The sequence below is a fragment of the Oppia nitens genome, unplaced genomic scaffold, assembly GCF_028296485.1.
Source record: "Oppia nitens isolate AA-2021 unplaced genomic scaffold, nextdenovo-longstitch-racon4-pilon3 scaffold12_pilon_pilon_pilon, whole genome shotgun sequence".
In the NCBI taxonomy this organism is placed as follows: domain Eukaryota; kingdom Metazoa; phylum Arthropoda; class Arachnida; order Sarcoptiformes; family Oppiidae; genus Oppia; species Oppia nitens.
This window is the reverse complement of record NW_026533191.1, coordinates 1329754-1357079: the sequence shown is the minus strand read 5'-3', so window position 1 is coordinate 1357079 and position 27326 is coordinate 1329754. Positions and strand designations below refer to the sequence as shown.

General features: G+C 26.5%; 4 protein-coding genes across 4 annotated transcripts; all 4 read left to right on the top strand.

The window, feature by feature from the left end:
- Positions 1–13203: 13203 nt before the first annotated feature.
- Positions 13204–15118, top strand: LOC128957319 (uncharacterized). The gene is made up of 3 exons (XM_054303061.1): positions 13204–13601; positions 13936–14343; positions 14636–15118. The coding sequence occupies exons 1-3, from the start codon at positions 13353–13355 to the stop codon at positions 15095–15097; spliced, it is 1119 nt and encodes a 372-aa protein (XP_054159036.1). The 5' UTR covers positions 13204–13352; the 3' UTR covers positions 15098–15118.
- Positions 15119–15779: 661 nt separating this feature from the next.
- LOC128956936 (uncharacterized) lies at positions 15780–17680 on the top strand. The gene is made up of 4 exons (XM_054302650.1): positions 15780–15905; positions 16322–16615; positions 16735–17166; positions 17285–17680. Exons 2-4 carry the CDS (start codon positions 16400–16402, stop codon positions 17678–17680), a joined length of 1044 nt encoding a protein of 347 aa, XP_054158625.1. The 5' UTR covers positions 15780–15905; positions 16322–16399.
- A 1728-nt stretch (positions 17681–19408) lies between these two features.
- LOC128956923 (uncharacterized) lies at positions 19409–20580 on the top strand. The gene is made up of 3 exons (XM_054302640.1): positions 19409–19438; positions 19566–19997; positions 20137–20580. The coding sequence occupies exons 1-3, from the start codon at positions 19436–19438 to the stop codon at positions 20578–20580; spliced, it is 879 nt and encodes a 292-aa protein (XP_054158615.1). The 5' UTR covers positions 19409–19435.
- Positions 20581–25328: 4748 nt separating this feature from the next.
- LOC128956911 (uncharacterized) lies at positions 25329–26774 on the top strand. The gene is made up of 3 exons (XM_054302631.1): positions 25329–25544; positions 25644–26084; positions 26343–26774. Exons 1-3 carry the CDS (start codon positions 25329–25331, stop codon positions 26772–26774), a joined length of 1089 nt encoding a protein of 362 aa, XP_054158606.1.
- The last annotated feature ends 552 nt before the right edge of the window (positions 26775–27326 follow it).

Genomic DNA, 27326 nt, shown 5'->3' with positions numbered 1-27326 from the left:
GCGGATGGCGAAAAACGGGAGTTTTGCGGCTCAGGTACCGGCATGACCAGCAAAGAGGCCAAAATCAAGGCTGCCGATGACGTAGCCGATCAGCTTCGGCAGTTGAAATTGTTGGCTGATTGATATGTGATAATAATATTTTTACAAAAAATATTTTTATTTTTTGATACATTAATTTTTTTATCCCTAATTTAATTTAACGATTCATTTATAATTTCAAAAAAAAATAATATATATTTTTTGAAAATTAATGCATTGAATGCTTATTAATATTATTATTATTTATCTAATATATTATCTAATATTTTTATTTTATTTTATTATTGTTAAATGTTAATTATGATATTATAAATATATTTTTTTTAAAAAAACAATTATACTAGATTATAATTTTTCAATTTAAATTATATAGTTTTAATTATGCATATTATTATTATTATTATTATTATTTTTTGAATTATTATTATTTTTATTTCTAAATGCTTTATATATTTATATTAATATATTATTAAATACTACACACTATGTATTGTAGATGAATACAAATACATATCAAAATGTTAATTAATATATATATATTTATATTAATTGCTAGTATTTTATATTTATAATAAACAAATATATGAATATTATGAAAATGTAATTTTCAAAACAATATTTAAATACAATTATATTTAAATAGTTTATACTCTATATTCTTGTTAAACATTTAAAAAAAATTAATATTTTATTTTATATTTAAAAGATACAATTTGTTTTTATTTAATATATATACATATTTAATATTATATTATTCATAAATATATTTTAATTAACTATTCAAATGTATATTTTATGTAAATAAATTAAATACTAAACCAAAATTAATTATTTTATATATAAAAACTAAAAATAAGTTATATTCACAATATATTAAACAACTATTATTTACAAAATAATTAAGTAAATAGACTATAAATTTTCTATCAAATTTATAATACAATGTAAAAATAATTAATTATGAACTACAAATAAAACAAGTAAAACAAATAATTATAAAAAAATAGATAATAAATGTATCTAAATGTTTCTTATATATATATATATTATTTATTATATTTATTTTTTATATAAATTAATAATATAAAAAAACTAAACATATATTTATATTATAAATTATATAAAAAATTACTACATCAAAAAATACAAGATTTTTATATAAATTATATATATATATATATAATAACTAAATAATATTTAATAACTAAATGGCATCAGATGTTAACTATAGTCAAAGCGTTAAAAACAATTATATCGATAATTATTTTTTCAATGATATTTAATTAACTCAATTAAATATAAAGCAATATAAATAAGTAAAAAATAACTAACTATTAGAATAAAATAAAAATATGTCATCCGATGTCTACTATAGACAAACCGTTCATAAATATATCAATAATTTTGAACAGCGTTGTCGACTGACATACCTGAGCCTATGGGACTCACTGGACAACTATCTACTGGATAATACGGGCCACAAAAATCGTCGTCGACTAGCCATAATAGTGGCCATAAAATGTGTACAAACGGCCAACTTTATCCGATCGACCAGTTTGGCCATCAGTGGTTCGGCCATGTTTTCGGCAATATTCTGTGATCCGAGCTATTTGTTAGGCAATCGGCAATTGTTGTGGACATTTGTAACCGTAATCAAACTATTGTATCTAATATTTCATTTAGTATGGCTATCACACGATAGGATGACCAATAACGAAATATTCACATTTTTTACCGATATCCGCGATCGTAGACTACAATTATATTTAGTGGACAGTTCAAAGTTAAAACTGACCCGAAATATTAGCCGAATTAATTGGCTAATTTCCCCTCAAATTATATGGCTACTCTACTTGGGCCTTATTATACCGTCGACCGTATTGCCAATGATGGTCATCATAGTAGAGAGTAAATTCAATATACCATTGACCATATGGTGGAATCTGGTAACCCTAGTCGATGTATGGTATATGCTATGGAATTGTATACTACTGGCAAGCAGTACCAATCTGGTTATGCTATATACATACTATCTGTTCAACGATGCCCATCAGATATTGATGTTCAACCTAAACCTAACCAACTATACCTATTTGTTGAACAATTTCATATATCACAACTACCTGTCCTCAATAACCCGGCGCCTGAACCGTATGGTATCCGTCTATTTGTTTATAATCTATGTGTTTGGCGTATGGTTTCAATTGATGACCATCTATATGACCCACAAAACAGATACACCGCCACTGATTCGGTTCTGGTCGGCCACACTGGGAATGTTGTCGTTCCTGTTCTTTGACGGTACGATCATACTGTGCAGCCAAATAGCTATCAGTGCTCACCAGTCGTATGCACCGATGTTTTCGGTTGTATCGGGCCGTCGGCTAAAACTTAGACAGCGATTGAAATGCGAGTCATTTGTGGCCAGTCTGACCGGTCCTATCATTGGCTACTATTGTCTGGATTTGTTTGGTATCGATAGGTGGCAATTGTTTCAACTGTTTTATATAAGTGGTGCACATTATATGCTATTAATTGAGTGGTTTTAATTAAATTTGTTATATTTATATATATATATATATAAACTTATTTTATTTGCTATTTATTACTTATGCACTTTTTGTTGTACATATTTTTGTGTTATTTATATTATATTTTAATAACAATAAATTTTTTTAATGCAAAAAATCTATATATAATTATTACGCTTATAAATATTGATTAGCTAAATAATATATATTGTGTATATTGTTAATAAATAAATAAAATAATATAAAAATACTAAAATATATTTTATTTATATTATATTAAACTATATATAGTAATTAAGCAAATATAATAAAAATATTTTATTTAGATTATTAATTAAGATAACAATGTAAAAAACAATTATACAAATATTTACATTGAAATATTGAATTAAATATTTAATAATTATAAGTTATTTCAATAATTTACTTAAAAAAATTTAATAAAATAAATTATGTTTATATTAAATAAAAATACTATTAATACACAAAAAATACATGATCTCATCATTAGGTTTAAATAATATGTTATTTAAAACATTAAAATACAGTATAAATCTATATTAATGTTCAATAATTAAATGACAAACTATAGTCAAAGCATCAAAACAATTATATCGATAATTAAAATATATAATTATTTTTATGATATTTAATAAATTAAATTAAATATAAAGCAATATAAAGTAAATAACATTAACATAACTATTAAAAAAATATGTCATCCAATGTCTACTATAGACAAACAGTTCATAAATATATCAATAATTTTGAACAGCGTTGTCGACTGACATACCTGAGCCTATGGGACTCATTGGACAACTATCTACTGGATAATACGGGCCACAAAAATCGTCGCCGACTTGCCATAATAGTGGCCATTAAGTGTGTCCAAACGGCCAACTTTATCCGATCGGCCAGTCTGGCCATTAGTGGTTCGCCTGAATTGTCCTCAATTTTCTGCGACCAGAGCTATTTGTTAGGCAATCGGCAACTGTTGTGGACATTTGTAACCATAATCAAACTGGCCTATCTATTAGTACACTTACTATGGCTATTCAAAGATTGGTGGACCAGTAACCAGGTATTGGCATTTTTTACCGATATCCGTACTGATCGTAGACTACAGTTGTATTTGATGGACAGTTCGATAATGAAACTGTCCCGTAATATTAACCGAATTAATTGGCTAATTTCCCGTCAAATTTTCTGGCTACTCTACTTGTGTGCGTGTATACCGTCGATAATATTACCGATGATGATCATTATTGTAGAGGGAAAGTTCAATATACCCATGACACTCATGTGGAACCTGGTAAGCCTAGTCGATGTATGGTATATGATAGATAACGGTTTGCTATTGGTGCTCAGCAGCTATCTGGTCATATTATATACATACTATCTGTTCAACGATGCCCATCAGATATAACCTAACAGCCTAAACCTAACCAACTATACCTATTTGTTGAACAACTTTATCTATCACAACTACCTGTCCTCAATGACCCGGCGCCTGAATCGTATGCTATCCATCTATTTGTTTATAATCTATGTGTTTGGCGTATGGTTTCAATTGATGACTATCTATATGACACACAAAAGCGATACCCCATCATTGATTCGGTACTGGTCGGCCACACTGGGAACTGTAGCTTTTATGTTGTTTGACGGTACGATCATATTGTGCAGCAAAATACCTATCAGTGCTCATCAGTCGTATGCACCGATGTTTTCAATATTATCGGGCCGTCGGCTAACAGTTAGACAGCGATTGAAATGCGAGTCATTTGTCACGAGTCTATCATTTGGTCCATTAATTGGTTACTATTGTCTGGATTTGTTTGGTATCGATAGGTGGCAATTGTTTCAATTGTTTTATATATGTGGTGCACATTATGTACTTATAATTAAGTGGTTTTAAATAATTTTGTTTTTTTTATAAATATAAAATTACTTATTATTTATGCAATTCTTGTATATAATTTTATTTTTGTATCATTTTTTATATATACAGTTATAACAACAACAAAAATCTATAAATATTAGACTATAAATATTGATTAACTATAGTAGATATCTATAGTATTATGTATTGTAATATTGTTAGTGAATAAATAAAATTAAAAAAAACTAAAATAAATTGTATTTATATAATATTTAACTATTTTATAAACAACTACTACTAACTTATAAGTTATATAGTAATTAAGTACATATACTAAAAATAATTATTTTTTTTTTAAATAAATTATTAATTTAGATTATAATGTACAAAAAACAATTATACAAATATTTACATCAAAAAAAAAATTAATTAAATATTTAATAACTTTAATAAGTTATATAGATATTTACTTAAATTTTTTTATAAAATAAATTATATTTATATATTAGAAATTATAATATTAAACATAATATATGATCTCATCATTAGTTTTTTCTAATACCGGTATAATATATCATATAAAACATTCAAATACTGTATATATATATATATACATATATATATAAATATAAAGTATATAAATATCTATATTTACTATAAATGGGATCCGATATCAACTATAGTCAATGTGTCAACAATTATATCCAAACATTTGAGACCAGATGTCGACTATCGTATCTAAGCTTATGGGAGTCACTGGACAACTATCCATTATCGGTAACGGGTCGATATTCCTACAGGCGATTGGCCAAAATACTGGCCATTAAATCTATCCAAATGATTAGCTTAGTCCGGTCGACCAGTTTGGCCGTTAGTGGTTCGCCGATTTTATCGGAAATATTTTGTGACCCGAGCTATTTGCTGGGCAATCGGCAACTGTTGTGGACATTTGTAACCGTAATGAAAATGCTTATATTATCGCTAAACATTTTATGGCTGTATCGCGATTGGATTGACAGCAACGAAGTGGTCACTTTTTATACCGATATACGCGACCAGAAACTACAGTTATATTTGATGGACCGATCAAAACAGAAATTAGCCAGGTACACTCGTTTAATGGCCATGTTCATATCAGGCCGATTCGTGATGGCAGTGTACCTGAGCGCTAGTATACCGGCCGTAATATTGCCAATGTTGATCATAATTGTACAGGGTAAATTCAATGTATTACTGGTTATTTGGTGGAATGTGGTAACCCTAGTTGATGTATGGTATATGGTATCAAACATTTTTCTAGTAGTCACCACTTGCTATCTGGTTGTACTGTACACATACTATCTGTTCAATGATGCTCATCAGATATTGATGTTCAACCTAAACCTAACCAACTATACCTATTTGTTGAACAACTTTATCTATCACTGCTATCTGTCATCTATAACCAGACGCCTGAATCGTATGCTATCCGTCTATTTGTTTATAATCTATGTGTTTGGCGTATGGTTTCAGTTGATGACAATTTATATGACTCACAAAAGCGATACCCAACCACTTGTCAGGTTCTGGTCGGCCACACTGGGAGTGTTGTCTGTCATATTCTTTGACGGTACGATCATACTGTGCAGCAAAATAGCTATCAGTGCTCACCAGTCGTATGCACCGATGTTTTCGGTATTATCAGGCCGTCGGCTAACACTTAGACAGCGATTGAAATGCGAGTCATTTGTCACGAGTCTATCATTTGGTCCTTTAATTGGTTACTATTGTTTGGATTTGTTTGGTATCGATAGGTGGCAATTGTTTCAATTGTTTTATATATGTGGTGCACATTATGTGCTAATAATTGAATGGTTTTAATTATTTTTATTTATTTTCTTAAATAAAATAACTTATTATTTTCTATATATTTATTAGCTAAATATATATACTCAATGTATTGTATTTTAATTACTAATAAATAAAAAAAATAAAATATATATTCAATTTATCTTATATTAAAACTATTATATAAATAGTAGCTATTGTTAGTTATATAAAGTAATAATACAAATATACTAATATAATAAGTTATTAATTTCGATTACAATGTATAGAAAACAAATATTTACATCAAAAAATATAATTAAATATTTAATTAGTTTAATAATTTACTTAAATTTTAATAAAAAATAAATTATATTTATATACTAAAAAATTATAACATTTATAAGATAATACATGATCTCATCATTAGTTTTATAGATAATATATCATTTAAAACATTCAAATACTGTATAAAAAATCTATACTAACTAAATGGTATCCGATATCAACTATAATCAATGTGTCAACAATTATATCCAAACATTTGAGACCAGATGTCGACTATCGTATCTAAGCTTATGGGAGACAGCGATTGAAATGCGAGTCATTTGTCACGAGTCTATCATTTGGTCCATTAATTGGTTACTATTGTCTGGATTTGTTTGGTATCGATAGGTGGCAATTGTTTCAATTGTTTTATATATGTGGTGCACATTATGTACTTATAATTGAGTGGTTTTAAATAATTTTTAATTATTTGTTCTTTAATTATTTGTAATATATATTTATCCAATGTTATTTTTTTTGTTGATTTAGCAATAATTTTTTGCTGTTGAAAATATATATAAACATTAACTTATAAAAAAAAATTATTAACTAAATAGATATCTTTATATTGGGTATACAGTAGTAATTGTTAATAAATAAATAAAATTGAAAAACTAAAATATATTGTATTTAAATTATATTAAACAACTATTATATATATATAAAAAAAACTATAACTGTACTAACTTGTAAGTAATTAAGCAAATATACTAAAAATAAAATAATAATTTATTTATTTTTTGGATTACAATGTAAAAAACCACTATACAAATATTTACATTGAAATAAAATTTAATAATTAAAATTTATATACTTATTAATAATATAAATATATTATAGAAAAATAATATATATATAAATTTACTTAAAAACCTAATAAAAAGAAATTATATTTATATTGTAGTAAAGTTTTTCAAACATTTAAATACTGTATTTAAATCTATTTCTATATTATTATGTTTAATAACTATCACTTAAATGGCATCCGATGTTAACTATAGGCAAAGTGTCAACAATTATATCAATACTTTTGAGACCAGATGTCGACTATCGTACGTAAGCTTATGGGAGTCACTGGACAACTACCCGTTGTCGGCAATGGGCCGTTATTCCTACAGGCGATTGGCCAAAATAGTGGCCATCAAATGTATACAAATCATGATCTTTGTCCGATCGACTTGTCTGGCGGCCAATGGTTCGCCCGAGTTGACCGAAATATTTTGCGACCCAAGCTATCTGTTAGGCAATCGGCAACTGTTGTGGACGTTTGTATCGGTAATCAAATTGGTTTCGCTATTGATAAACATTTTATGGCTATATCACGATCGGATGGGCAGCAACCAAGTGGTCACATTTATTACCGATTTACGCGACCATAGACTACAGCTATATTTGTTGGACCGATCAAAAAAGAAATTAGCCAGGTACAATCGTATAATGGCCCAGAGCATTTCAACATGGCCACTGCTGGCACTGTATCTGATCGGTATAGCAAGCTCAGTACTATTGCCAACTGTAGTTATAATTGTACAGGGTAAATACAATTTATTACTGGTGATAATGTGGAATGTGGTAACCCTAGTCGATATATGGTATGTAGTAACCAATGGTATCCTAATAATCAACAGTTGCTATCTGATTATACTGTATTCGTACTACCTGTTCAACGATGCCCATCAGATACTGCTGTTCAATCTAAACCTAACCAACTATACCTATTTGTTGAACAATTTCATATATCACAACTATCTGTCCTCAATGACCAGACGCCTGAACCGTATGCTATCCGTCTATTTGTTTATAATCTATGTGTTTGGCGTATGGTTTCAATTGATGACTATCTATATGACACACAAAAGCAATACCCAACCACTCGTTAGGATCTGGACGGCCACACTGGGAATGTTGTCTTTTCTGTTTTTTCACGGAACCATAATATTGTGTAGCAAAATACCTATCAGTGCTCATCAGTCGTATGCACCCATGTTTTCGGTGCTATCGGGCCGTCGGCTAACACTTAGACAGCGATTAAGATGCGAGTCATTTGTCTCGAGTCTATCATTTGGTCCATTAATTGGTTACTATTGTCTGGATTTGTTTGGTATCGATAGGTGGCAATTGTTTCAATTGTTTTATATATGTGGTGCACATTATTTTCTGATAATTGAATGGTTTTAACATATTTTTTGAAAAAAATATATATAAAATATATTTAATTATTTGCTATTTATAGTGTTTTAAGATTAGTATTTAAGATGTTTTTATAATAATAACAAAAAAAATATCTATAAATATTAGACTTAAAATATTGATTAACTAAATATATATATCTACAGTATATTGTGTATTGTAATATTGTTAGTGAATAAATAAACTAAAAATAAACTAAAATAAATTGTATTTATCATTTATTAAACTATTTAATAAATAATTACTACTATCTTATAAGTTAATATAGTAATTAAGCAAATATACTAAAAATAATTTTTTTTATAAGATTGTTATTAATTTAGATTACAATATAAAAATACAATTATATAAAAATATTTACATTAAATATAATTAAATATTTAATAACTTTATTAAGTTATATGAAAATTAATTAAAAATTTAATTGAATTAAATTATATTTATATATTAAAAATTATAACATTAAAGAAAATATATGATATCATAATTAGTTTTTGTTTTTCATTTAAAACATTCAAATACTATATAAAATAAATTGTTTTATTAATTATAAATTAAAGCATTTTTTTTAATCATTGATTATAATTATATACATTTTATAGCATAAATATAATTATCTGAAACTAATCGTAATAATTGTTATTAAAGTATTGTAAAAATTATCGACATGTGTGCAGCACTTATATAATATATTTCTACTATTTACAGTATATACAATATATTGTATTATTATTAATTAAAAAGAAATAATAATAAATTAATTTTTTTTTTAAAAAATTTATTTAAAACCACTCAATTATCAGAAAATAATGTGCACCACATATATAAAACAATTGAAACAATTGCCACCTATCGATACCAAACAAATCCAGACAATAGTAACCAATTAATGGACCAAATGATAGACTATATAACTGTTGACACTTTGCCTATAGTTGACATCGGATGCCATTTTTAGTGATAGTTATTAAACATTATAATAATAATAATAATAATATAGAAATAGATTTAAATACAGTATTTAAATGTATTTGAAATGTCATATATATATATATATATATATATACTGTATATATAAATTTATAATAAACTAAAACATATACAGTATTTTCTAGAATATAAATATAATTTCTTTTTATTAGGTTTTAAGTAAATTTATATAACTTTTAATTATTAGATATTTAATTATATTTCAATGTAAATATTTGTATAATTGTTTTTTACATTGTAATCCAAATAAAAAAAATAAATTATTATTTTATTTTTAGTATATTTGCTTAATTACTTACAAGTTAGTATAGTAATAGTTTTTTTTTAAAAATATAATAGTCTAATATAATATAAATTGAATATAATTTTATTTTATTTATTTATTAACAATTACTATTCACAATATCTACTATTTAGTTCATGAATTATTTATAAGTTAATGTTTATATATTTTTTTCAAAAGCAAAAAAATTATTGCTAAATAAAAAAAACTATAATAATTGAATAAATTTATATTGCAAATAATTAGACACTTTTTTTTATTTAAGAAACAAAATAAAAAAATATATAATAATAATATAAAATTATTTAAAACCATTCAATAATAAGCACATAATGTGCACCACATATATAAAACAATTGAAACAATTGCCACCTATCGATACCAAACAAATCCAGACAATAGTAACCAATTAATGGACCAAATGATAGACTCGTGACAAATGATTCGCATTTCAATCGCTGTCTAAGTGTTAGCCGACGGCCCGATAATACCGAAAACATCGGTGCATACGACTGATGAGCACTGATAGCTAGTTTGCTGCACTGTATGATCGTACCGTCCAAGAATAAGGCAGACACCAATCCCAATGTGGCCGACCAGAACCGCACCAGTGGTTGGGTATCGCTTTTGTGTGTCATATAGATAGTCATCAATTGAAACCATACGCCAAACACATAGACAATAAACAAATAGACGGATAGCATACGGTTCAGTCGTCTGGTTATCGAGGACAGGTAGCTGTGATATATGAAATTATTTAACAAATAGGTATAGTTGGTTAGGTTTAGATTGAACATCAATATGTGATGGGCATCGTTGAACAGATAGTATGTGTAGATTACAATCAGATAACAACTGGGCACTACTAGTACAACGTTTGTTATCATATACCATACATCGACTAGGGTTACCAGATTCCACCATATGACCAGTAATACATTGAATTTACCCTGAACAATAATGATCAACATTGGCACTATTACGGCCGGTATACTAGAGCTCAGGTACAGTGGCAACGCGAATCGGCCTGAAATAAAAATGGTCATTAAACGATTGTATCGGTTAAGTTTTAGTTTCGATCGGTCCATCAAATATAACTGTAGTTTCTGGTCACGTATATCGGTAAAAAATCTGACCACTTCGTTAGTGTCCATCCAATCGCTATACAGCCATAATATATTTAGCGATAATATAAGCATTTTCATTACGGTTACAAACGTCCACAACAGTTGCCGATTGCCCAGCAAATAGCTCGGGTCACAAAATATTTCCGATAACACCGGCGAACCACTGACCGCCAAACTGGTCGACCGGACTAAGCTAATAATTTGGATACATTTAATGGCCACTATTTTGGCCAATCGCCTGTAGAAATATCGACCCGTTACGGACAATGGATAGTTGTCCAGTGACTCCCATAAGCTTACGTACGATAGTCGACATCTGGTCTCAAAAGTTTGGATATAATTGTTGACACATTGACTATAGTTGACATCGGATGACATTTTTTATTGATAGTTATTAACCATCTATAATTATAATAATATAGAAATAGATTTTAATACAGTATTTAAATGTATTTGAAATGTCATATATAATAATAATAATAAACTAATGATGAGATCATATACAGTATATATCTTTGAATTATTAAATATTTAATTATATTTTAAGGTATATATATATATATTATTTGATAGTTTTAAATAACACATTATAAACAAACTAATGATGAGATCATGTATTGTCTTATAATATAAATGTTATAATTTTTAATATATTAATATAAATATAATTTCATTTATTAAATTTTAAGTAAATTTTCATATAACTTATTAAAGTTATTAAATATTTAATTATTTTTTTTGATGTAAATATTTGTATAATTTTTTTCTATACATTGTAATCTAAATTAATAACTTATTTTTTAGTATATTTTCTTAATTACTATAAGTTATTAGTAATTATTTATAAAATAGTTTAATAAAAGATAAATACAATTTATTTAATTTTTTTATTTTATTTATTCACTAACAATATTACAATACACAATATACTGTAGATATCTATTTAGTTAATCAAAATTTTTATAGTCTAATATTTATAGATTTTATTGTTGTTATTATATATAAAAAAGATATAAAAATATGTACAAGAATTGCATAGACTATAAACAACAGCAAATAATAAGTAATTTTATATATTTAAAAAAAACAAAATTATTTAAAACCATTCAATTATAAGTACATAATGTACACCACATATATAAAACAATTGAAACAATTGCCACCTATCGATACCAAACAAATCCAGACAATAGTAACCAATTAATGGACCAAATGATAGACTCGTGACAAATGACTCGCATTTCAATCGCTGTCTAACTGTTAGCCGACGGCCCGATAGAACCGAAAACATCGGTGCATACGACTGGCGAGCACTGGTAGGTATTTTGCTGGTAAGTTTTTATATTAGTTAATAATACAAATAATATTTATTATAATTATAACAACAAATAATTATCCACATAATATAGTAGTAAAGTGATTTAATTTTTTGAAAATTTATAGTTATAATAAATAAATTTAAATTCAAATTAATCTAACATTTGATTTATAATAATTGCTAACTAAAAATGTAACTTGGTAAATTTTTTCCCATGATAACATATTATAATTATTAATAAATAAATCAATTGTTTAATATATGGTTAGATATAAAATTTTAATTAATGTCAAAATTAATTGCCATAAAAAAAATTAATAATAAATTTGATATTATTTGTTAATTATATATTGAAATAATCTAATTGTTGAAAATTATTGTATAATACTAAAACTCTCGTTTAATTTAAAAAATAAAAAATATTTAATTAATTAATTAAAAAAAATAGTCACGAAGTTTAAACAATTATTTATTTAGTTATAAATATTTAAATAAAATATTTATAACATTCAGATATTATAAATAGTTATTTTTTTGTAAACGTTTTTTTCTCACTCTTCAAAATGCAATAAATACTTATTAATTGTTTGCAATATATATATATATATATATATCTATTCAAAAATATTTTTATTAAATAAACTTTCATTGAGTATACTATAAGTATACTATATATAAGTATATCAATTAAACAAACTAAACAAAAATGTCAAAACAATTACTGGTATTGTCTATCATTATTATCAATGATATAGCCGTCAATGTATTTGCTAAGGATATATGCAAATACATAACAACCGGTAATCCCGAAAATTATAGACTGTTTAATACATACGATGTCTTGAATTTTACCGAAAATATGGATTTCAATCATAAGACATTGATGTATACAACTGAATGGCAATGGCCATGTAGTTTGCAATGGCAACGTAGTAGTGGATCAGTTTCAGTGGAAATACCCGACAATGATGATGATGACAATAGCAATACCATTGTTAATATAACTGATCGTTTCAATGGCAAAGCGTTTGTTAAGTTTTTCAGTAAAAGACATTACGATCAACGAAGTGGTTATAATATACTATTCAATTGTATGGCTTATTATCAGGTATTTAATTATACTTAGCAAACACAACCACACACACACACACACATTCACACACACACACACACACACACACACACACACACACACACACACACACACACAAACCCACACACACATACATACATATACACACTCACAAATCCACACACACACACACACACACAAATCCACACACTCACATACACACACAAACCCATACTCACAAACCCGTACACACATACATACACACAAACACACCCATCCCTCTAAACAAGTAATGATGTATTTATTGATTACATACTGTATACTACTGTATATATATATATATATATATATATATATATATATATATCAGATTCCTGACAACAAGACTAGTATTGAATGCACAAAAGTTGCCAATAATGTGACAAAAACCATTCATACGGCAACGATAGCTAACTGGCCCGAAACTAGCGGTCAATTATTTGTCTGGTCAAACACCTATATGTCTAGTGCATCAATATTTCAAAAGTATCAATCGGAACACATATGCATAGATTTTAAGACAACATTTGACGATAATATGTTTACCGTTTATAAATCGACTACCGATTGTGTGCCAAAGTTTTATGAAAAATTGCAATCATTTTCCCATATGGTCGACAAACTACAGGCGCTAACATACTATGATTACGATCACTTAGATTATGCTGTCCTCTGGTTCAACATCGATGGTCGACCCATGTATTGTACGACACCAGTCGGTAGCCATTTGTCGTCACAGGTATTGATTATATATAGTGTGTGTGTATGTATGTGTGTGTATGTATGTGTTTGTATATGTTTGTATGTGTGTGTGTATGTGGGTGTATGTATGTGTGTGTATGTGTGTGTATGTGTGTGTATGTGTGTGTATGTGTTTGTATGTGTTTGTATGTGTTTGTATGTGTGTGTGTGTATGTGTTAGTATGTGTTAGTATGTGTTTGTATGTGTTTGTATGTGTTTGTATGTGTGTGTATGTGTTAGTATGTGTTTGTATGCTATAATAATATTATTTATAATAATATTTTTTTAGTGTACATCTGAATCAAAATTGCAATCATTTATGAGCCAATGTTTCAAAGATTTACCGACTTTGGTGACAACAATTACAACACCAACAACAACAACGGTAGAACCGGTTAGTCATACAGAAAGTTCCCGATCAACAGATACTACTAATACCACTACCGATGCCAACACTACAACAACAACAACAGCCGTATCGGTCAGTCCTACTGAACCAGTCGAGTCTAGCACTGGTATCATATTAATGATTGTCATAATAGTCATAATCATTATCATTGTTATTGTTGTCGTGTTTATCTCTTTGATACTTTATTTGAAGACCAAAAGTGATGTCCGTAAACACGAAAACCAACTGTCCGGACACCAACTGTCACCACAAAAACAACAACACCAACAACAAGCAGATAACATATCTGAATCTATATTAAATGATTCATCCATTGTTTCTATGAGATCCTATCGTAGTTAAAAAATTATAGATATCTAAACAAATAGGAAATTAATTTATTTAAAAAATTATTTATTATTATAATAACATTATATATATTGATTGTACACAATATTAGTTTTTAGAAAAAATTTTTTTGATCTCATCTGAGACTAAATTAATATTCAAATTGTTTTTTCACATTTTTTTATACATTACTACTATGCTATTTAACTAACTTTTAATTAATTTTTCATTTGTGTAATATTTCAATAATATACAATATTATATTAATTAACAAAACATTCAAAATCTATTATTAGTTTGTATTACTAATAATTAAATTATTTTTCTAACAATAAAAATAACATTAGGATATAATGCTAATTAAAACAAATAATATATATATATATATATATATATATATATATATATATATATATATATATATATATATATATTATTTGTTTTAATTAGCATTATATCCTAATGTTATTTTTATATATATATATATATATATATATACAAATACATATTAATATATATTAATTATTAAATTACAAACAAATAGTTTTTTCATGATATTTAACAATTAATTTATTAAAATATTTTATTTATAAACGGTTTTTGTTTGAATATAACTTTAATTTACAACTAAATTAGTTATTTGTATACTATTATATATCCTCCAAAAAAAAAAAAAATGTCAAATCAATTATTAATCAGTCAGTTGTTGTTGATTATCATTACCACAATAGCCATCATTGTTGTTGTTGTCGTTGCTGTCGATGATAATTATGAAGTTTGCAAATACTTGAGAACTGATAACAAAATAACTGAAGGATTATATGTAAGACATTAATTGTTTTCAAAGTTTTCAAAAAAAAACTGTTCACAAAAAAATCACAATATATAACAAGTTTCAGATTAAATAACTTATAAGCCCTCACCTCCCGTTTCACACCACAAACCCCCTGACATTACACCCTAACCCTCCACACCCAACCCCAAACCTATCTATAAAAAAAAGTGATAAAAATAGTATTGCAATTGCTATTGCATTTATTACAATATATTATTATTAGTTTCAGATAAAATAACTTATTAGCCCTTACATCCCATTCCTTCCCAACCATCCACACCCAACCCAAACCTATCCACCAAAAAAAAAGTGATACAAAAAAATAGTATTGAATTTGTTTATACACTAAATCGGTTATAACTAAAAACCAACTAATGATTTACATATATATATACACCTAAAAGCAACCGGAAAATTACAAACCATTCAAAACATATTATCCGAGTCTAGCAACTGATAGTACAAATTCATACAAACAACTAATGTATACAAATGAGTGGATGTGGCGGATAAACATAGGCCCGGATACGGGTAATATTAATTCATTTACAATGGAAATACCTGTTAAACACAATAACTATACAAAGATTACCGATTGGACGACCGATAAAAAATTTATCAACAAATTTACTAAACGACGCTACGATAGTAAAACTAACCAAACTTTACAACTATACAATTGTATAGTTTATGCTATGGTATTGATATTATTATTATTATTATTATATGAAAAAACATTATTAGATTTGATTATCAATATAATTAACTTTTAGTTTATTTTTTTTTTTTGAATAACAATAATAATATTAATATACAGATTGGCCAAACCTCAACAACTATCAATTGCTCGATGACTGGCCCTAATATAACCAATGTTAACAGCAAATCACTAACAATTGATAACTGGCCGCCCAATGATACTACCTATCCAAATGAACCGGTATTTGTTTGGACAAACGATGATAGGGATGTGGGTGGGATTTGGAAACTATTCAAACAATTGCATATTTGTATAAAATTTTATCCCATAAATGATCCCAAAATATTTAGTGTTTGGACAGTCGATAATGATTACAATAGGTGTGCACCAGAAGCTTACCGATTAGTTAGACCTAAACTAATTGGCCGAAAATTGAAGGCAATTACTTACAATCATTTTGATTTAAATCATTTGATTGGCTTATGGTTTAATATCGATGGCCAACCCATGTACTGTATAACACCAATATCTCCCAGATTTGTGGATCAGGTATGTTATATGTCTGTGATGTCGGTTTATTGATTGATTGATTGATTTGTTTGTATGGTTTTTTTAAACAAATTATATATATATATATATATATATATATATATATATATCTTCATAGTGTTTATCAGAGTCAAAATTGATACCATTTATGAGCCATTGTTTTCAGGATAACTTACCGACATTGAAGACAACTATAGAAAGTCATGGATCAACAGTTACTGATAGTACCGATGCCAACACTACAATAACAACAGCCGTATCGGTCAGTCCTACTAAACCATTGGTAGTCAAGTTAAACACTGGTATCATATTATTGATTGTCATAATAGCCATAATCATTGTCATTGGTATTGTTGTCGTGTTTGTCGTTTTGATAGTATATTTGAAGTCCAAACGTAGTGCACGTAATCAACAAAACCAACTGTCCCGACACCACCACCACCAACAACAACAACCATACAATAGATCTAAATCTATTTTAAATGATTCATCCATCAGATCCTATAGTAGTTAAAATTGGATATCTAAACAAACAATAAATAAATAAATTAATTAATTATTATAATTATTCATAACATTATAATTTTTGTTACACAATATTCAGTTAAAAATTTTGATCTCAACTTGGATTAAATTAATTCAAATTGTTTTTTTTATCATATTTTTGTTTTATAAATTACTACTAATTTTTACTACCTTTTAATTAACTTATTTTTGTATAATATTTCTATAATATATTATATTAATTAATAAAACATTTAAAATCTATTATTAGTTTGTATTACTAATAATTAAATTATTTTTCTAACAATGCAATAACATTTGGATGTAATGCTAATTAAAATAAATAATATATATATATATACAAATATATATTAATATATATATATATTATATTATAGTATTTTCATAATATTTAACAATTAATTTATTAAAATATTTTATTTATAAACGGTTTTTGTTTAAATATAACTTTAATTTTCAGCTAAATTAGTTATTTTTATACTATATCCTCCAAAAAAAATGTCAAATCAATTATCAATCAATCAATTGTTGGTGATTATCATTACCACAATAGCCATCATTGTTGTTGTGGACAATGTTGTTGTTGTTGCTGTCGATGATAATTATGAAGTTTGCAAATACTTGAGAACTGATCACAAAACAAATGATGGATTATATGTAAGACATTAATTGTTTTCAAAGTTTTCAAAAAAAAAGTTGTTCACAAAAAAATCACAATATATAACAACTTTCAAATTAACAATAACTTATTAGCCCTCACCTCCCGTTCCATCCCACCTAACATTACACCCTAACCCTCCATACCAATCCACAAACCTATCCTCCAAAAAAAAAAATAAATAAAATAAAGTGATATAAAAAATAGTATTGCTATACACTAACCTCCCGTCCCTTCCTAACCCTCCCCTTACAAACACATCACATCCTAACCCTCCACAACCACCCCAAACCTATCCACCAAAAAATTAATACAAATAAATAGTATTGCATTTGTTTATATAAAAACTTAACGGTTATAACTAAAACCAACTAATGATTTACATATATATACCTAAAGCAACCGGAAAATTACTATTTATTTATTAGCCATTACATCCCTTTCCTTCTCAAACTATTCCCCCTCCACACACACATCACAACCCTCCACACCCCTCCACAACCACCCTAAACCTATCCATCAATAGTATTGCATTTGTTTATATAAAATCTTAACGTTTATAACTAAAAACCAACTAATGATTTACATATATATATACCTAAAGCAACCGGAAAATTACTATTTATTTATTAACCATTACATCCCTTTCCTTCCCAAACTATCCCCTCCACACACACATCACAACCCTCCACAACCACCCTAAACCTATCCATCAATAGTATTGCATTTGTTTATATAAAAACTTAACGTTTATAACTAAAAACCAATTAATGATTTACATATATATACCTAAAGCAAACGGAAAATTACAAACCATTCAAAACATATTATCCGAGTCTATCAACTGATAGTACAAATTCATACAAACAACTAATGTATACAAATGAGTGGATGTGGCGGATAAACATAGGCCCGGATACGGGTAATAGTAATTCATTTACAATGGAAATACCCGTTAAAGACAATACCTATACAAAGATTACCGATTGGACGGCCGATAAAAAATTTATCCACAAATTTACTAAACGACGTTACGATAGTAAAACTAACCAAACTTTACAACTTTACAATTGTATAGTTTATGCTATGGTATTGATATTATTATTAATATTATTATTATTATATGAAAAAACATTATTAGATTTGATTATCAATATAATTAACTTTTAGTTTATTTTTTTTTTTGAATAACAATAATAATAATAATAATATACAGATTGGCCAAACATCTACAACTATCAATTGCTCGATGACTGGCCCTAATATAACCAATGTTAACAACAAATCAGTAACACTAGATAACTGGCCGCCCAATGATACTACCTATCCAAATGAACCGGTATTTGTTTGGACAAACGATGATAGGGATGTGGGTGGGATTTGGAAACTATTCAAACAATTGCATATTTGTATAAAATTTTATCCCATAAATGATCCCAAACTATTTAGTGTTTGGACAGTCGATAATGATTACAATAGGTGTGCACCACAGGCTTACCGATCAGTTAGACCTGAACTAATTGGCCGAAAATTGAAGGCAATTACTTACAATCATTTTGATTTAAATGGTTTGATTGCCTTATGGTTTAATATCGATGGCCAACCCATGTACTGTATAACACCAATATCTCCCAGATTTGTGGATCAGGTATGATATGTGTCTGTGATGTCGGTTTATTCATCTGTTTGTTTTTTTATGTTAACAAAAATAATTTAATTTTGATAACTTTTTTCTTGTTTTTTTTAAAAAAATAAATATCGATATATATATATATATATCTTAATAGTGTTTATCAGAGTCAAAATTGATACCATTTATGAGCCATTGTTTTCAGGATAAGTTACCGACATTTAGGACAACTACTGTTAGTGATATAGAAAGTAATGGATCAACAGTTATGACTAATACTACTACTACCGATGCCAACACTACAACAACAACAACAACCGTATCGGTTAGTCCTACTGAACCATTGGTAGTCCAGTCAAACAACACTGGTATCATATTATTGATTGTCATACTAGTCATAATCAGTATCATTAGTATTGTTTCGGTGACTATAGTTTTGAAACTATATTTGAAAACCAAACGTCGTCTCCGTAAACAACAACAACGCCCACAACAACAACAACAAAACCAACTGTCCCGACGACACCATAAATCAAGTCAAACATCAAGTATTTCTAGTATTCAATCTAAATATAATAAGTCATCCACTATTTCCAATTGATCCTAATTATCATCAAAAAAAAAATTGTTATTTTTGTTTAATTTATTCCAAAAAATTAAAAAAAAATTTTATTAAATTTTTTCCGTTAAACTAAGATCTAATTTTATAACAAAAAAAAATAATTAAATTATTTGATACAATTAAAAAAAAACTGATTTATCATTAAATCATCAAAAAAAAAAATATTTATTTATAAAATTGTTGAATATTTATAAATAAATTTAACCAAAATATTTTACATAAATATATATTTTATTTTTCAACAACAAAAAAAATAACAATCATTTATTAGAAGAAAATATATATTTAAACAATTTTGTTATTGATTTTAATATCTATTTTAAATTACAATTAATAATAATAATTTATTATAGTATTACAAATAAAAAATTATTATTATATAAATATAAAAATTACTAGAAAAATACATTTAATGATAATTTTAAAATTTATTTTAAAATTTTCTATATAACTATTGCTTAATTATTAATTATAATTAGTAATTTTTATGGTATTGTAGATATTTTTTAATTAATTATATATATTTTTTTCAAATTGCATAAATAAATTTTTAAAAAATTTAAAAAAAAAATTATCTATAACATCTGTAATATAATTAGAGAAAATTTTTAAAAATCTAAATTATACTATTAGTTTAAATTAAGTAATAATAATAATAATTAGTAGTAAGTATTAATATCCTAATAAATCATAAAATATTAGTTGTGTGCTGTATTTTAGACTAATAACTTATTTTTTAAATAGAAAAAAAAACAATTATTAATTTTTTGTGTTTAATTAGGAAAAAAATGGCAAAAATATCATTAATTTTATTATTAAATTTTTCAATATTATTAATAATATTATTAATTGATAATCATAAATGTTATCAAGCAAGATTTTTACCACTAACACCAGTTTTACCAGTAGAACGAGTTCTAAAAGGTCATAGAGGTCAACAACGACAACATAGAGGTCAACAACAACAACATAGAGGTCAACAACAACAACAACATAGAGGTCAACAACAACAACATAGAGGTCAACAACAACAACCAAGTCTACCCCAACCCCAACCAATTCAAGGACAACAAGATAGACAACAACAACAACAAGAAGGTAATCATAAATTATGTTTAAAAAAATTAAAATATATTTAATTAATTTAATTATTATTTATTTCTTATTTCTTAATATATTATACGTACACACATACACATACACATACACATACACATACACATACACATACACATACACATACACATACACATACACATACACATACACATACACATACACATACACATACACATACACATACACATACACATACACATACACATACACATACACATACACATACACATACACATACACATACACATACACATACACATACACATACACATACACATACACATACACATACACATACACATACACATACACATACACATACACATACACATACACATACACATACACATACACATACACATACACATACACATACACATACACATACACATACACATACACATACACATACACATACACATACACATACACATACACATACACATACACATACACATACACATACACATACACATACACATACACATACACATACACATACATAAATATATTGCACAATACCCGGATACATACTACTGTATATATAGTTATAAACATACAAATAACAGCAAAAGATGGTCTGGATGTCGGTTCCGTATCGACTGATTTCAATCGTAGTTATCCACTGTCGACAACAATCAAACAATTTCTCAAACTATATACTAATAGCTCAACATATATCGGCCAAATAACCCATAATGGCAACAAACAGATACCCATATTTGAGCTAGGTTATTATAATCCGAAAACATTAGGTTTCTATGGTATCAAAAATAATGATAGATTATTGCTTAATCTGTTTGATGATAAACCGAGACCAGCCGTCGATATATCTACTCATTCAAAAACATTAAGGAATAGTAAACGTATGATATTTTTAATTAATTAATTATTTAAAAAAAAATAATAATATATACCGTAAAATCGTGTTTTATTTCCCATATGGAATTTGGGAAATAAAAAAATAACATTTTCATACGGTTAAAAAAAACTTGCATTTTTTTAGCACCCCTGGTTTAGACAATTAAACGAGTCAGTTGGGGGGGAAAGCAAAAATGAAGGGGGGAGAATAGGGAACTGTAATGACCGATAATCTATTAAAAAAAACGGGGTAATATATTTAGAGATTATTGGTAATTAATTACTTAATTAGTTATAATAGTGTTTCAAACAAACAAAATAACATATTTGTATACATTTACGGTATTTTTATATATATTATAAATAGGGTTTATAAATAACTAGACGTCCAAATACAAGGGGTGGGAAATCATGAAAATATATAAAAAAACAGGGGGTGGGAAATTATTATTTTAAATAAAAAACTATATTTTTGCATATGGTTTTCAAACTTGCATTATTCCCCCCCAATGATTTTGATATATTTTTCCATATGGGAGATAAAACACAATTTAACGGTATTTTTAAAAAAAAATTATAATAAATAATTGTTTTTTTCCCACAAAAACAACACATCGCACAGTTATTTATGTATATTTTACTAAAACCAAAATCAATGGCCGATATTCCCGAACCAATCGTATACCGATTCAATCGAAACTGACCGTTCAATTATTACAAGCGGACAACAATAAAAATGAGGAACAATGGACAGTCGGTGAAGTCATACTAAATGATAGACATATACCACTGTTTGAATTGGGTCGACCTAATTATAAATCATTAGATTCATATGGTTTGAAAACTAATGATAAATTGATTGTTAATTTATATCGAGATTATTCGGAAAATTAATAATAATAATAATGAAAAAAAAATTTTGATTAATTTGAAAATGTATTTTATTTTAAATTAATTTTAATTTAATTAATTAGTTTTTCAATAATAATAAATTTAATGTGAATTTTTTTTTTATTAATAAAAGCGTACATTATTTTTGCTTTTAATTAATTGTTAATTTATATCGAGATTATTCGGAAAATTAATTTTAAAAAAAAAATTATTTTTTGAGTAATTAAAAATGTATTTAATTTTTTATTAATTAATTTTTCAATAATAATAATAATAATAAATATAATGTGAATTTTTTTATTATTAAATAAATGCATATATTATATTATTTTTTGTTTTTAATGATATTACACAACAAATAATATTATGAAAAAAATCATCAAATTTCTAGTCTAATTTATAGTATTAGTCTATATAAAAAATAATAATTATTTATTTATTTTTTTATAAAATTTAATTGTAAAATCTACTAAAAATTGTTGATTGCTATCAATTGAATTTATTTGTTAACAATAATAATAATAATAATATTCACAATCATATTTGTCTGACAATTATCTAAAGATATCTAAGTTATCTAAACAACTAAATATATCAAAAAATAAATTAATTTAAAAACACATAATAAACTAATACAATTATTTATACTGTAAAACTAAATTTAATTATCAGTTATAGGTAACTGAAATTTATTTATGAAAATTACAACAAAACTTATAATTAACAACAAATCTATTATATTGTATTACTAATAATTAAATTATTTTTCTAACAATACAAATATCATTTAGGATATAGTGCTTATTAAAACAAATATATTTAAAACTAGTTTTTTTCATCATATTTAACAATTAATTTATTAAAATATTTTATTTATTTATTAACGGGTTTTTTAAAAAATATATAACTTTAATTTACAACTAAATTAGTTATTTGTATACTATATCTAATACATTAGTTGATAGCTTAGATCATCCAAAAAAAAAAATGTCAAATCAATTAACAATCATCAGTCAGTTGTTGTTGATTATCATCACCACAATAGCCATCATTGTTGTTGTGGACAATGTTGTTGTTGCTGTCGATGATAATTATGAAGTTTGCAAATACTTGACAACTGATCAAACAATAACTGAAGGATTATATGTAAGTCATTAATTGTTTTTTTAGTTTTTAGATTAAATAATTTATTAGCCCTCACCTCCCGTTCCATCCCAACCCTTCCCACCCACCCACACACACACACACACACACACACACACACACACACACAGATCACATCCTAACCCTCCATAACCCCCCCAAAACCTATCCATAAATAGTATTGCATTAATTGTTTTCACAAAAGCTGTTCACAAAAAAAAATCACAATATATAACAAGTTTTAGATTAAGTAACTTATTAGCCCTCACCTCCCGTTCCTTCCTAACCTCTCCCCCACCGCACACACACACACACACACACTTCACACCCCTCCATAACCACCTCAAAACCTATCCATAAATAGTATTGCATTAATTGTTTTCACAAAAGCTGTTCACGAAAAAAAATCACAATATATAACAAGTTTTAGATTAAGTAACTTATTAGCCCTCACCTCCCGTTCATTCCCAACATCTCCCCCACCGCACGCACACACACACACACACACACACATCACACCCCTCCATAAACACCCTAAAACCTATACATCAATAGTATTGCATTTGTTTATATAAAAACTTAACGCTTATAACTATAAAACCAACTAATGATTTACATATATATATATACCGAAGCAATTTGAAAATTACAAACCATTCAAAACATATTATCCGAGTCTATCAACTGATAGTACAAATTCATACAAACAACTAATGTATACAAATGAGTGGATGTGGCGGATAAACATAGGTCCGGATACTACCGGTAATACTAAATCAATTACAATAGAAATACCCGTTAAAGACAATACCTATACAAACATTACCGATTGGACGGCCGATAAAAAATTTATCAACAAATTTACTAAACGACGCTACGATTGGTTAACTAAACAATATTTACTATACAATTGTATAGTCTATGCTATGGTATTGATATTATTATTATTATTATTATATAAATTAGATTTCAATATCAATCAATAATTAACTTTTAGTTTTTTTTTTATATATAACAATATTATACAGATTGGTCAAACCTCAACAACTATCAATTGCTCGATGACTGGCCCTAATGTAGCCAATGTTAACAGCAAATCAGTAACACTAGATAACTGGCCGCCCAATGATACTACCTGGCCAAATGAACCGGTATTTGTTTGGACCAGCGATAATAGTTCAAAGTGTGGTATTTGGAAACTATTCAAAAACACCTATATTTGTATGGATTTTAATCCGAAAAAAATTGGCGAACTATTTAGTGTTGAAACCCGAAAAAATGATCACAATTACTGTGCACCGGAAGCTTACCGATCGCTTAGACATCATAATAATATATTGGGTTCAAAATTAAAGGCAATTTCATACAATCATTTTGATTTAAACGGCGATTTGATAGTATTATGGTTTAATATCTATGGTAAACCCATGTACTGTATAACACCAATAGCTCCCTATTTGTCGGATCAGGTATGATATGTATTGATTGATTGATTGATTGATTGATTGATTGATTGATTGATTGATTGATTGATTGATTGATTGATTGATTGATTGATTGATTGATTGATTGATTGATTGATTGATTGATTGATTGATTGATTGATTGATTGATTGATTAATTAATTAATTATATTATGTTATATATGATAATATTATTTTCATAACTATTTTTTTGTTGTTGTTTGATTTAAATATCTATATATATATATATATATATATATATAGTGTAAATCAGAGTCAAAATTGATACCATTTATGAGCCATTGTTTTCAGGATAAGTTACCGACATTTAGGACAACTACTGTTAGTGATATAGAAAGTAATGGATCAACAGTTATGACTAATACTACTATCGATACCAAAACTACAACAACAACAGCCGTATCGGTCAGTCCTACTGAACCATTGGTAGTCCAGTCAAACACTGGTCTAATATTATTGATTGTCATAATTAGCCTAATCATTGTCATTGTTGTCGCTGTTGTTGTCGTACTAATCGTTTTGTCTATATATTTGAAAAATAAACGTATCCGTAAACAACGCCTAAACAAAAACCAACTGTCCCGACACCGAAACCAACTGTCCCGACACCGAAACCAACTGTCCCGACACCAAAAAACAAAATCAAACTTCAAGTCTATTAACAATTCAAACTAAACATAATAATAAGTCATTCACTATTTCCAATTGATGAAAAAATTATCATCAATTAAAAAAAAAATTGTTATTTTTTTTCATTAATTTAATTTTCGATTATTTCTATTTAATTTATTCATAAAATTGATTTTATTTATTAAATTTTATTTATTTTATTTTTTTTTGGTTTAAATTAAGATATATTTGATACAATTAAAAAAATTGATTTATAGTTAAATAATCAAAAAAAAAAAAAAATTATTTATAAATTTGAAAATTGCTGAATAAAAAATTTACTAAAATTAATCAAAATATATACTTTAATATTTATTTAATTTTATTATTTTTCATTTTAATGATATTACACAACAAATAATGTTATGAATAAAAAAAATCATCAATTCAAATTTCTAGTCTAATTTATATTATTAATCTATAAAACAAATAATAATTATTTATTTATTTATTTAAAAAAAAATTAATTATAAAATCTACGAAAAAATTGTCGATTGCTATCATCATTGATTTTATTTATTTTTAAAAAAATAGTATTTTATATATTTATACTTAAAC